This window comes from Ctenocephalides felis, unplaced genomic scaffold (assembly GCF_003426905.1).
Source record: "Ctenocephalides felis isolate EL2017-DRISC unplaced genomic scaffold, ASM342690v1 CF-g0.4_SCAFFOLD_03571, whole genome shotgun sequence".
Taxonomy (NCBI): Eukaryota; Metazoa; Arthropoda; class Insecta; order Siphonaptera; family Pulicidae; genus Ctenocephalides; species Ctenocephalides felis.
The window spans coordinates 54543868-54558178 of record NW_020539725.1 but is presented as its reverse complement, the minus strand read 5'-3'; the positions used below and the strand labels follow the sequence as shown (position 1 = coordinate 54558178).

At 29.3% G+C, this 14311-nt stretch overlaps 1 protein-coding gene across 1 annotated transcript; it reads right to left on the bottom strand.

Moving 5' to 3' along the window:
- Positions 1 to 3452: 3452 nt before the first annotated feature.
- On the bottom strand, positions 3453 to 6212 carry LOC113386289 (EF-hand calcium-binding domain-containing protein 1-like). Its single transcript, XM_026624078.1, has 3 exons — positions 6024 to 6212; positions 4842 to 5108; positions 3453 to 3584 (listed from the first exon to the last, which is right to left on the bottom strand). The coding sequence occupies exons 1-3, from the start codon at positions 6210 to 6212 to the stop codon at positions 3453 to 3455; spliced, it is 588 nt and encodes a 195-aa protein (XP_026479863.1).
- Positions 6213 to 14311: the final 8099 nt, after the last annotated feature.

Below are 14311 nucleotides of genomic sequence, written 5' to 3'. Positions count from 1 at the left end.
CGAAAAACTACCATGTCACCCAAACATTTATTTAAAAGAGTTAAGCGAGGAATATCCCACACGAAGATTGAAAAAAAAATGGCCATACGATCTTAATAAAATGTCAATAATGAAAAGAAAGAGAGATATGTCATAGGAGATAATCTCTTAAATGCATTAACACCAACATCATATTGTCTTAAAAAAAGTATTTTATTTTGATTGACAATAAAACTATGCAAAAAAAAATAATTATGCTACTTTATTCATGCAAAATTTTGGCTTAATCCACATTTCCTGTATTGAACTCCAAAAGAATCATAAATTCTGTATGTTCTTTGGAGTTCCAACTTTGAAGTTTTTTTCAATATATTTCATTCTAAGATAGATTTTACCGTATTTTGTTTTTAATTTAATCTTTAACATTTTTTTCGAGATTAGAAACTCTAAGTTGCACCTGAGAAGTTTTATTCTCATAAACCGATTTAACAATTAGATACGACCAATTTTTTGAAGTTTTTTTGATACATGTGCGATTTCACAATTTTAGTTATTTTGGTAAGAAAACTAGATTTTTGCAAGAGTGCAATTATTTTATGTGCTTTATGGGGTCAAAGTAAATTTTACATATTTTATGGTCTAATCCAAGTTGGAATAGACCATAAAATATGTAAAATTCATACTAAATTTCCAACTTATTTCATAAATGGTAAGGTTATGACAGGAATAATGTGTGAGAGTATAAAAATAAAGACAATATTAAAGCCATATATTTATACTACCCTGTCTTTTTATATAACAATTCCAAATATTTATGAGTTCTATATGAGTACTGAGCTAATATTTAAAATAGACCTTTATCGAGCTCTTTTTGGCATCAAATAACTGCTAAAGTTTCGCACCATATATTGAAATTTATTTCATAATAAAGTAGGTATAGGTACATTTCTTCCAAATATCAAAATCAAATATAATATTTTATTCCAAATAGTATAAACAATATAATAAACAGATATCATATCAATGCCAGAAATTACTTATTATTTTGTTCACTAGTTACTTATTAATGAATCTTCTTAAAAAATTATATTTCTTATCATACAGCTGAAAGTGATAGTTATTTTAGATCATCGTGGTGGTTGGTATCCTAGGGAAAAATGTGAATTTTGGACTTCTTGGTATCAAGCAGTTGCCAAATTCATTTTTACTTTAAAATTGACATGAAAATATGTAGTATCCAAGTTAAAATAGTCCTTCTCGGTATTGTCACAATATGTTAAAACATATCATCATTATTAGAAAAATGATAACCAAGAAGTTGGTTTTTGATAAAAATTATATCAAGTAGATAGGACAACCATTGGTTCGCCTTCTAAATAGCCACTTAGTTGAGAAGTATCATCAGAACAGGTCATCCAACTCGGTTCTGCTTGCTGCTCAAAGAACAAAAAAGTGGTAAAAATTGTTTTGCACGAATTAAAAATCTGTCTATTCTAGACCCTATAGTATTGTTGCAATAAGTTAAAATATATCATCATCATTAGAAAAATGATAACCAAGAAGCTGGCTTTTGATAAAAATTATATCAAGTGAATTAGACAACCATTGGTCTGCCTTCTAAATAGCCACTTAGTCGAGAAGTATCATCAGAACAAGTCATACTCTCTTGTAAAAAACTCTGTTCTAAAAGAAAAAAAAGTGGTAAAAATAGTTTTGCACGAATTAAAAATGTGAAATTTGTTTCGACTACAATGCTGCACATCGTATAAAACATTGCCAGTCATATTTTGCTGATATGTAGATTGATGTGGGTTGATGGTTTGAAAATGGAAAACCGGTTTGAAACCCTCTTATTTTCTGGAAACAAAATATACCAATATAATATATTACCATTAAAATTGATCTCCATTAGCCATTTTCAAGGATTTTGGCATGCCTGCTTTAGTTCGTTCGACTTGCGTATATCTGCGATCCGGTAAGGTATATTTATATACACGGATCTGTCTCATCTGCAAAGACAAAAATCTTGGCAACTTGCTCTCAGGATCTGACAATGATATAATTTATGATATTGCATTCGAGATTTATGGATACGTGCGTAGATAATTTCAAACCTATTAATTTAGTAATAAATTTGCTACCATTATCATAACAGACTTAGAAATTTGAAGAATTTTTTTGTTAGGTGCAAAATTATAGGCGATTTTAATGAGAATTAAAACTGTTATGGATGATTAAAATTTTGCTTTAAGAAAAAGTTTACTGCTAACTTTGTTTTGTCGTATACATATTATTTTCAAACCATATGAAATGCTGGTTGATGATTTTGAAATTTAAGTTGGCATTGAATGTTATCATTGATCCTTACCAATAGGTATCGGCTTTATAACATATTAAGGCAGGTGGCATTTCCTATCAATGCAGTTGATCACCAATGATTGATTTTTTTTAAATTGATAGTTTTTTTAACTATTAATTATGCAACTTTTACCAAAAACTAATCAACACAATTGCGACCTGCTATAATCGAAATAAACTTTGAACTTTTTAAATTAGTTTTATCGGCTTGCTGTGGAAAATTGGATATTTAATTATACATACTAAACTATTAATTACCTTAGAAGTGTTTTGCTGTAAATGTTAAAAATAATTACAATTTATTGATTTTTTTTTGGAATTGAGGAATTTGCATTTATTTTCACATTATTCATTCATTTTTGTTATTGTTAATTTACATTTATTTTGTTGCAATAATTTTACATACGAGTATAATTACGAAAAGTTTTGGAAAGCAAGCGGATATTATGAAGCAAAATTTACTATTTTAATCATAATATTTTTGTAAAACCTAATGCTATTTTTTTGGTTAAAATTAAGTTTCATTTGTTTTGAGTTTAATCCTGATAGAAATATGATATATTACATTCGAAATACGCGTAGAATTGGCAAAAACAATATAAATTTCTAATCTTGTCGATTTGTGAGATCTTTATTACATTTTCTTGTTATTTTAGCAACTTTAATATCTAATATTTACGAGATATTATATGCTAAGAGTAATAAATGCTTATTAATATGAATTGTTGATCAGTTTAGTTGTTTATCAAAACGACTAAATCTGAACTCTGAACAATTTCCAAGAAAATGTTTTAGTTAATTGATTGTCACTTCTCTCTCTAGTCATATGCCAAGTTACATTTAAATAAATTATTTAATTAGGATAAAAATTAAAAATTTATCCAAAGAAAGTTTTATTGACAATCTATTTTCTTATTTTCTATTATCTTATTTTAAAAATTGTTTACTGAAGCTGTTATCGAAGATCGATTTTGTAAGTTCATCTCAAATTTACATTTCTCCTCTGTTTTCGAAGCAACTTGATACGAAAGCAAACAAGGCATTTCGTTTTGGAATGCATTCACCCATTACCTGGAAAATTTTGATAGATTATATATAAAACAATTCAGTTTATCTCAGATTAGTATCAAAATTACCTGCATTAATAAAGGTGATCGATAAACTGACGATTTGTAGTCATCGAACGAAATAAATCCATCACGATCCAGATCCATTCTCTTCATTATTATGTCTACCAAATCACGAACCTAGAATAAATTAAAAAAATCTATAAAGAAAACATATTCTGAAAATTATCAACTTTCAAGGTAGACTAGTAGATGGTAATTTTCAAATAAAGTTCTACAGAATGAAAGTTTTTGGATCAATTCTGATTTGTGGGTTCTCTTCATATGCATCTGCATCACATATCTACATTTAAGTTTTTTTTTTCAAATTTTATTTTGGAAACAGCAATCAGAATGTTGCTATTCTGTAAGCTGTTAAGATTATTTACAATGGTTGTTTTAATGCAAACTGTTGGTCAACTCAGTAATGACGATTTTTTTTTAATATTGTGTAGTAATTGTGGGAAGGGTTGTTCTAACTTGGTAACATATTCTGATTTGTATTTTTGAGTGAAAATGGTATTGAGTGAAGTTATGACGATATTGAGAAAAGTTCTTCAATACAATAGCAATTTTGCAGTCAATAAGAAAGCACCAAATTTTGTTTTATTACCATAAAATTGAATTCAGGGTCACATTTTAAAATACAAATATAAATTGCCGTTGGATTACAATTTTCAAGAAATCTTAGAAACATGATATCTCGTATCACTTGATCCCAATTTATTTGCTTTTGTATGGAAGTTACTCTTGTTGGATTTATTAATTTTCAAAATACACATTAAGTTTAATTACCCATGTTGTACAATATGAGATGTCGCGACTGAAATAGAATATTTCCTGCTCGTCATGAGCACGGCTGTCTCTACTGTGAAATTTAATAGGCCTATGTCACAGAGAGATAAATACAATTTTGGTTTTAGAACACAGTGTATTATTAAAGCAAATCGGTTTACAGAATTATATTTTATCTCTGCAACTGCGTTCCAGGGCCATTTTAATTATCAAGTTTGGACGGATTAAAATAATATTGTCAGAACTCGGTAATTAGAGGCAGCAGTGAATTTAATTAGGTATTCGGTTTTATTTTTGGGAAGTTATATAACTGGAATAATTTCTAATATAGTTTATGAGGATGGTATGCACCAAGTTCAGTGTATATTAGCAAATTGAAATTCGTTGTCATTATCAGAGATTTTGCAAAGTGGCAAATTAAATTTAATGTAACATGGTAATAAGGAGTTTTTTAGCAAGTGGACTTGGATGATCCTCCAAGTGGCTTTTATGATTGTCTGAATGTGTTTGCATTTTGTGTCATGATTTGATGTTAGTAGAAACGTCCATTATAGAATTTACCAGGAGTAGAATTATTATAAAATAATAAATATTTCTACTAACCCCTTCATCTGCTTCATCATCCGACGGTTTTATGATACTATCCCTGAGCAAGGCAAAGAGAGTTTCTCGGCGTATAAATCCGTCACCCAAAGTGTCGTACACTGAGAAGCAATAGTTGATTTTTTCGTCTCTGGTTCCTCGAAGCCAAAGGGACAAAGCACTGGCAAAAGTTTCAAAGGACGTGTAGTTGCTCAAAGTTTTGTCGAGCGTTGCGAATATTCGTTCTGTTAGCAAATCGTCGGTCATATCGCAGACACAGTACATAAACTAGAACAAAAAATAAGAGTGAAATTTATTCTCGAACAAAGGCCAACTATGTGCCAGAGCATGGGTTCGATATTAGACTTCCTTAGGGGGCGTCCATTAATCACGTGAATGAGTTTCTAGGGATTTTTGGTTCTTTCTACCCCTTGGTAATACGTGGTGATATTTGAAATTAACCCTTCCCCCTCTCTCAACAAACAACACCAAACATTACGTAAAACTTTTCGAACGAATTTTTCGAATCGTAAAATTTGATTTTTTTGTAAATGTTTGGATTTTTTTCAAAAGTTATTTTTCTTCCTCCCCTACGCATGATTTTTTGTCAACACCCCCCCCCCCCTTTACCCCTAAAAGCCTCATTGATTAATGGATGCATCCTCACATATTTTATTATAAGCAATAGAATAGACAGGGTACGGTCGTGCCACTTTTTGGATCAGCAATAATTTTGTTGATATACCAGTTATCAGGATGAAAAGTAAATTGGATAGTAATTTAAGCATTAGCAATGGAAACTTGTTCGAACAAACATACTCCATCTTTTTCCTTCTATCAAAATCGGTATTGCTTTGGCATGACGACTGTCACAACCGTACCCAGCATTTATCCTACTATATATACTTTGATATCATAGTCCAGTCATTATAGTAAGTTCACCTCGGAATTCGAGATACCCAGCTGTAAGTCTGTAAATACTTGTATTTTGCACCCTAAAGTTGTCTCAGAACTTACATATGTTGCGTACATCCTACCATATGTAGGTTTTGAGATAACTTTTAGGGTGCAAAATACAAGTATTTACAGATTTATAGCTGGGTGTCTCCAATTCCGAGATTCTTACCTAATTTAAGCTTAAATGACTGGACTATCAGGAGTAGAACTAATTGGTGGCCAAACTGTAACTCTTTTTTATACTACCTGTCTAAATTGATTCTTGTGCATCTCATTGCTCTTATCAATGCCTTCTTTGCTTTTGACTATTTTATGGTAAATAATAACGAGCACGTCCAATTCTTCTGGTGTAAAATGCAGTTTGTTAACAAGTTGCATCACTTGCATCGCGTATCTTTGCTTGATTCGCGCCTCCATCGTCGGCTCTAGGGTCATGTCCAAAAACTGCATTTTGGTGAATTATTTGGACTTTTGGAGTGTTATCTGGAATTAATAATGCTATTTATTTACAAAACTATGATGATATGTTGAACGTCAAAATAAGCAAAACCTTGTCATGTGTGGCATTGCACCTTAGAAGGCGTTCATTGATCACATGATCGATTTTTTAGGAATTTTTGGAGCTGTCCAGCAAACATCACGTGTATTTTTAGTTAAATTTTTTTGAACGAATTTTTCGAATTTACGAAAAAATAGCAATTTTTTTCTTTTTGAAAATTTAGGTCAGAAATAAATACACGTGATATCTACTAGAGCCCTTCCCCTTCCACGTGATTTTTCAGGATTTTTTATCTAGCTCCCTTTCCTCCCCTTAAAAGTCTCTCGTGATTAATGCACGCCCCCTTAAGGCAAATTTCCCAACTTGATGTTGACCTTACATACTGAAATCAGTTAAAGTAGTTTACCTGTACCCATTAATCAAAATAAATCTAAATATATCTTCTAACAAATTTCTAATTTATTTTCCTTCGAATATTTCTATCTTCCTACCATTTTATTCATTGTTTGCCAAAACTAGACTCGTTTATCTTGTTGAAACAATGTAGCTAATTGCATTTAGTTTGTTTAAACCAGATCATAAAATATCTAAATGTGCATATTTACATTTGGCAAAGTTAAATTGGAATTTAAATGCAGCAGGTGTCTGATTAATAAAATTTTAGTTTTGCCAAATTTTACAAAATAAATTTATAATCGTAATAATTTGTTAATTTGGTTACTACCTATTAATTTATACATGCATTTGTTGGAGGAACAGAAATAATACAATGACGGTAATTATTTATTTTTGGTACCTGTGCGTGGTAGGTTTTCATATAAAATATTTTGAAATTTAACCAACATTAGACACGACTAATTAGATTTATTTTTGGTATTAGTTGAATAGTAATTTATAATCTGTTTTTTCCGTTTCATAAGATTTTAGAAACAATTAACATCGAAAACAGATAGAATTGCAGTTAAATTTATAAAAGACAGGTAGTATTGCCATTTCCAAGCAAAGAACAAAATGAATCTCTAGTATCAATATCTGTATTTAAGTTAACTTGAAGATTTAAACTTGCATTTTCCAAGAGATACCCAACAATAACCTTAGACAATATGTTCAAGAGAAACCAAATTATGTAACGTGATAAAAATATCATCTCAAGTATTTTTATCAGTTCACTTACATTTTTTGTTCCACCTCACGCATAGGATTTTTTTTAGATAATTATAACAAGTACCCACGGAGTGTTTTGAATATTGTTTTTTATTAGATTTTTACTTCAAACAATTTAATTTTAAGCAATTTTGTTGACTTAAAACAAGCGAATTGGCTGATTTTAACACACAAATTAAGTCAAAAAATGATTAATTTGCACATATGAAATTGTTAGCCATTTTGTTAGAGACGTAACGAGCAGTTTTGTGGTTTTTATAAAAAAAAACAATTATAATATTTATAATCATTTTTAAATTACAAAATTATAGATCATACATTAATTTATAAATTAATGAATTTTGATTTCAGAATAGATAAAAAAATTAAAATTCATAGATCAAATCAAGCATCATAGTATAAATGTCATTTATAAATCTATACTATAACTCCGTTCTTTGACGTTTAATTCTGGGACACCTTGCATGTTATTAAAATTATATATTTAAAATCTCAACATAAACTTACTCAAATATATATCTATTCTCCCAAAATCCTTATCAGCATCAAATTAAATATTTTTTTCAAAAACTATTCCAATTATACAAAGAATTTTTTTGTTGTATTTTGAATAAACAATATTATAACATTTAAAAAATTTCAAAAAAATACTTGTCAAATTATACTCTAGCAAAAATATTTTGTTTTCTTTTCAAGGCTCACCTTGCATATTTTATCATAATGGTTTCTAATGAACGAATTATTTATACTTTATTAATATACATAATCGTTTATTTTCATGTACGCACCACATAAACGTCATAGTCGATTGATTTATTTAGAATGCATTCGAAATACATTTAAAATATTGTAAATAAGCAACTTGTATGCATAATTAGTTATTGAATTTTGAAGTGTTTATTTTAATTACTGACGCAATGTTAAATTGTTGTAACATTTTGAAATGGTATTTGAATTAGTAAATAATGCATGTAAAAATTGCAACAATGTAATACTAAATTTGTATGATGGACAAAAGAACAAAATTTAAGATTATTATAGGAAATAATCATACAATAATAGAATTATTTTCATAGGAAACCATTTTTAACCATGTATCCCTACAGCAGTATCAAGCAGTATTATACCAGATTTTCACTTCAGATCTTAAAACTCAAATAAGATCTTTTTGGGGGCATTGCTGCATCATACTTACAGCCAATTTTTTTTTTGTATAGTGAAGGAATGAATTTACATATACTAGACTAGGTCTTTTGTCTAGTTATGTTGGACTCAATGGATAATACAAATTAATTTTAAAATATAGTTGGCAGAACATCAGATAAATTTCCATTATGTTAAATAAATTTACCAATTACTTATAATATCATCAATTACTCATCTCAGAGTGTAAGAAATTTATTTTAATACTAAATTTCTTCTATAACACCGCCATTGGTGTAATGGTTAAGAACATGGCATAGCTCAAACTAGTACCTGGTTCAATGCCAGCTCGATATCAAGCAGTGTGATATCAATTTTTGGTGTAATGGTTAAGAACATGGCATAGCTCAAACTAGTACCTGGTTCAATGCCAGCTCGATATCAAGCAGTGTGATATCAATTTTTTACTTGAAGTTATAGATTTCAAATATAAACTTAAGTAAAAATTTCCTTTCTTGAGCATTGCTGCAACACATAAGCCAACACTATGAGTAAAAATAAATATTGGTTGACCATTGGGTTGCTCTCTTGGTAAAATACTATGTTATGATATGCAATAGCAAACACAATTTGAAGAACATGTAGTTGTTTAAGTGTTTTGAAAAAATTCTTTCAATGGTAAATTTAAAAAAATATTTTTAGTTCAAAATAACCTATTGAGCTCTGTGGTGTTTAATGGTAATAAAAAATATCTTGCATTAAACTTTCCTGATTCGATTATTAATAAAGTCGAATAAACCATTTGAGAATAAATATAAAACAGTAATATTATTAATTTAGCAAAATTTTTATTAATTATTTTAATTTTCACCATGATCAATGTCAGAAATAAAAATAACACTTTACATCGTATATTTACTCATCAATAATATCATATGCGGCAATTTAAAAAAAATTATTTACTTTTTCTAATTGATGCTAATTAAACGACCAGATGTTGTCATAAGAATGTAAACTTTAAAAATGCTATTTATTTTCAGCAATTATTGTCATTTATTTAATTTAATGATTGTCAAATTTGTTTAGTTAATATTGCAAATGTCATATACAAAGCTAAAATTTTCCGATACTAAAATACGTCTTGGATGGAAGATTGATGGTATCAAGCAGTAATGATGTTCATTTTTATTTGAAACTATATATCAAAATGATAAAAAAAATTAAATTATCAGTATACTCCAGATTGAAAAAAAAAATTATGTGCTAAAGTAGACGACATGGTACATCAGCATTCTTCGTTAGACGTTAGATTTTTTTTTAACTTGGTCGTTATAATTTAAGTTTATCTACCTATACAACATAGATATGTCTGAAACATCACATTTTATTTCACATTAATGTCTAATTTATTTATCACCCAGCATTCACGTCATTATACGTCATAATTGACCTAAGAAAACTCTGCTTCCAATGACAAATATACACGTCTCTAGGTTCATTTATCCACCTCATTTATCGTAAATACAGATTTATTTATATTTCAGTAACACACCAGATCCTTGAGACGAAGTTAATTACGAAAATGTCAGTGACTTCATTTCATAGTCTATTGTATGACATCACAAAAAATACTATGGAAAAACTAAAATACTTTTTCTATTATTTCGGTCCTGGGACGTTTTGATCACCCGCCAAGAAACGTTGTTGAATCGAAAAGTAAATTAATTTTGTGGGAATCTGAGGCGATGAAAAATTGGGAAATAAATAGAGTTAAAAGTATTACTGATTGATAAAACACGACAACTATAAATTCGTAGATCAGCATACTACTTAACTAATAGGAAATATTATTAATGCTTTGTTTGCAGTCATCGATTATGAGGTATTATTATGTGGGATTTGTGAGATTTTTTTTATTTGCTTCAACAGGAATCAGAACTCCTTGGAATCACTTATTCTATAAACTGTTCGTTTAAGAATTAGCCAAATACTAATTTATTTACCAGCAACCTATTCTCTTTGTATGGCGATTAAATATATTTACCTAATAGAGTGGGAATTATAGAGTTCTAGAGCCTCCCCCCAAAAAGTAATGTCTATTGTCGGTTTTCGTAGGAACAAGAAATATTACGTATTTAATTTACGTAGAGATATTACGTATTATTAAGAGATAGTACGTCCATTAAATTTAGATGCAGTCATGCAGTTGCATTTGATTGCTCTAGTTTAGAAATTATTTGTTATTTCTGAACATTCTGCATATATTGGATATATAAATATCTATGTAAACTTTGTCAGAAGCTTATTTAGAGTTAGTTTTAAAATGTCTAAATTATGGACGAACGTATACAGACTATAATTAAACAACACCAACGATAAAATGCTATCGATTTATTTCCAAGACTGACGGAATCCTACCCATATGCGAAGCACTAAAATAGGCTACAATGAATTATTCAGAGGAAAGCCTTGACGCTTTCTAAAACGTAAATAAACAAATTTTACACTTACATTTTGGCATTTAGGAAGTGTAAGTTTGAAAATAATTTCATATCATAGCATCTCATGGCATAACTCCAAAACGACGCCGGATTACGTATCTTATGTATATAAATATACTTTGTATTCAGATCAGTCAGTGACTCTAAACTAGAAGTATCTAGAAAATGAACGATTTGTAATCAGGAATGGATTGACATTTTTGAATGACGACAACGATGATAAATGATCTGATGGAATGATTCTTTGGGAGATATCACAATCTAAGTTTGAAAGGTATCCAAAAATGAGAGACATCAAATTTGGAAACTTGCCTGCAACTTTTATACACAATTTTTCCTTAGATCTGAAAGACTTAAATCAACTTATAATTGGTGGTCAAGATGTTTTTATCTATATTTATTGCACATATTTAAATCATATATATGTTCTTGTGCATGGCATTGAACTGATCCTGAATGGCTAGTCCATTTTCGATAAAAAATGTAGGCTTTGTCCAAGTAGATTTACTCACGGTAATTTCTACTTAAGTACTAATTACAAGAAAGCAGTGAAAGTATGCCAAAAATTCAAATAAACGTTTAATAAAGTCATAGACCTTACAATACATGAGCTGCAAGTCGAGCGCAAAATAAGTGTTGGAAGTTTTCCGCGATTGTCGGCAACGCTCGTTCGCCAAGTGATGTCACAGTTCCCTTCTTCTGATACTTTATAAAATGGATAATGTATGAGGACTAGCAGCCTATGTAGTTTTAAGGTCTATGAATAGATCTCATTAATTTTGACCGACGACAGTAATTGAAATATGAATTTAATGGGAATTTGTGTTGCAATCCTACATATTTGTTAAATTCTGGGTAAATTAAAAAAATGTCTCACAATATCAAAATATTTAAAGTTTTAAACTAAAACAATAATTTTTATTTCTATAATTTACATTTTTACATTTACATTTCATTCACGAACTTAATTCCAAAACAACAGCTAATCATTACCTTTTTCATTTCGTTGGTTAAATATCTTCTAATGACGTACATAATCCTTAATAATCGCCTTACATCCCCATTTACTTTGTACCCAAAATATAAGTAGATTTAGCATTATAATGTCGAAATCTGGGAATGTTGATTCCCTTACCATTGCTCCATTCCATGATGATTCCTTTACCATAGAAAATGCTTCTGGAATAAGTACTTTACATAATATGGTGCAACTTCGAGGAAATGCTTCTGGATGATTAATTTATTCAGGAATTCGTTATAACGTATATAGTCGTCGATTGCAGTCGCCTCTTGTACCATATATTAGAGGTTTGAATAGAGTCTTTGGTATTGTATTATGAAACTAGCACGTTCGTAGAACACCCATTAATATGGCTTCGAGCTCGGAATATGTAATAACCATGTTAGACTTTGTCTAAGAACGATGTGTACACATCTCTTGCATTAAACAGTCACTATATTTAACATTCTACGGAAAATACATCCTAGGTTTAGAGAACATTTGTTCTCGTATATTTGTCTGGGAATAGGGAAATGTCTTAGTGTATTTTTTTCATGGGCACGTGCATTTTATATTAATCATCTTCCTGAAGGGCTAATGTACTTGCTTATTAGCTAATCAAAAAACTTGACGAATGGATTGAGATTAGTAAAACTTCGGCGATAGAGTTCCTAATCTTAACATACAAAATTTTATACTTGACCTAAGCCAAGTGTTTAAAACTACCCCTCAGGTAGTCGCCAGGTTGTTGCAAGAGGGTCGTATAGGTCGTATATTTTGGTAGAATATTTTATAATAATATTTAGTCTGATAAACGAATTATAATGTTAGTTAAATTTTCATAAAATTATATTACTACAAAAATTAGAGGGGCGCAGCATTTTTTTTCGAGAACTTTTCTAAAAGGTTGCTAACCACTGGCCCATTAATTAAGTCTATAATTTATACATGTCAGTAAGTTTATGTCATGTCTAAAGTCAAGATTCCACTTACACCTAGTTATTTTTAAATCGTAAAGAATAAAATAAAAAGTCTTTATATGTGATGTTAATGAATGCTAGCTTTAAACTTTTTTTCAAAAAAATCTGATATGATATGATTGAACATGATGTATAGGATTACCGTGTTTTTGTTCAAAATAATTAAATTTTATACATATGCTATTATTTAAAAAAAAATCAATCATTTTTAGTATGTAAATGTTATTGTATGATACTCTAACTAGAGATACTCTGAGTATCTCTAATTTTAATTCGTTTAATGACTTTGTGTTCTTTGTTTCCAAAATGTAAAGTCCTGGAAACTTACCTGGTACTTGCACTGCTTGTTTTAAATTTGAGAATGTATTTTATTAGAAACATCAGTTTAGAGCAATATAAAGTAATGTTATAACTTGTTACAAAATATGATTCTTTACTGAACAAACCACTTGAATTTGTTCCAGTCGAAAAGTAATTACCCAATTAAACTTAACTATTTTTAAACTAATTCGCATATTGCGTCAATTGATCGATAGTATTTGCTTTTGTATTTATATAACAACATTGTTTTGGTTTCAATGACGCCACTTGTTTAAAACTCCACGAGATCTCATGAAGTATTGAGACATAACATTGGCGCTAAAATATCACATGTGTCGATTTTATTAGTTACAAACGATAAAGTATCATAATAAAGTATCATTTTTTGTATATATCCCATTTATGATTCATTATATCTTTGTTCAAAATGTATAGAACTTTCACATGTTTTTTAATTGTGTAAAAATGATTGTGAAATAATCGTTACCAATATTTTTACGAAGCGGCTATACTCATTTCGAGATAGGGTCCTAAGGGCGAAGGACGAAGTATGTTCGTTCGAACAAGTTTTCATTATTGCTTTGAGTCAGCGCCCTACATTAACATGATCTGTAGACCGCATTGCTTTTAAAGAGTCAAAAGTAAGTAAGCGAGCATAAAAATATATGAAAATGTTATTAAAATTATTTTTTCTTATGTGTCTTCTAATTCAAACCTAACTATCCAATACTCTACTTGTTTAATTATTTAAAGTAGAGTCAAATACTAACATTTATTAACAATATATTCAATGAGTATACCACTCAATAAATAATGGTGATTTAAATTACAAAATGGATATAAGAATTTCAAAAGTATATGTTTCCTTGTCTCTTTCTTCACTAGTATTCAGTACGATTTTGTATGAAAAATGGAACGAAACATAG

Coding starts and splice junctions, on each gene's coding strand:
- LOC113386289 (XM_026624078.1), bottom strand. CDS start 6,212: ATGACCCTAGAGCCGACGATGGAGGCGCGAATCAAGCAAAGATACGCG. Junction 5,109..6,023: donor ACAAGAATCAATTTAGACAG/GTAGTATAAAAA, acceptor TTTTTGTTCTAG/TTTATGTACTGTGTCTGCGA. Junction 3,585..4,841: donor ATGATGAAGCAGATGAAGGG/GTTAGTAGAAAT, acceptor AATTTATTCTAG/GTTCGTGATTTGGTAGACAT.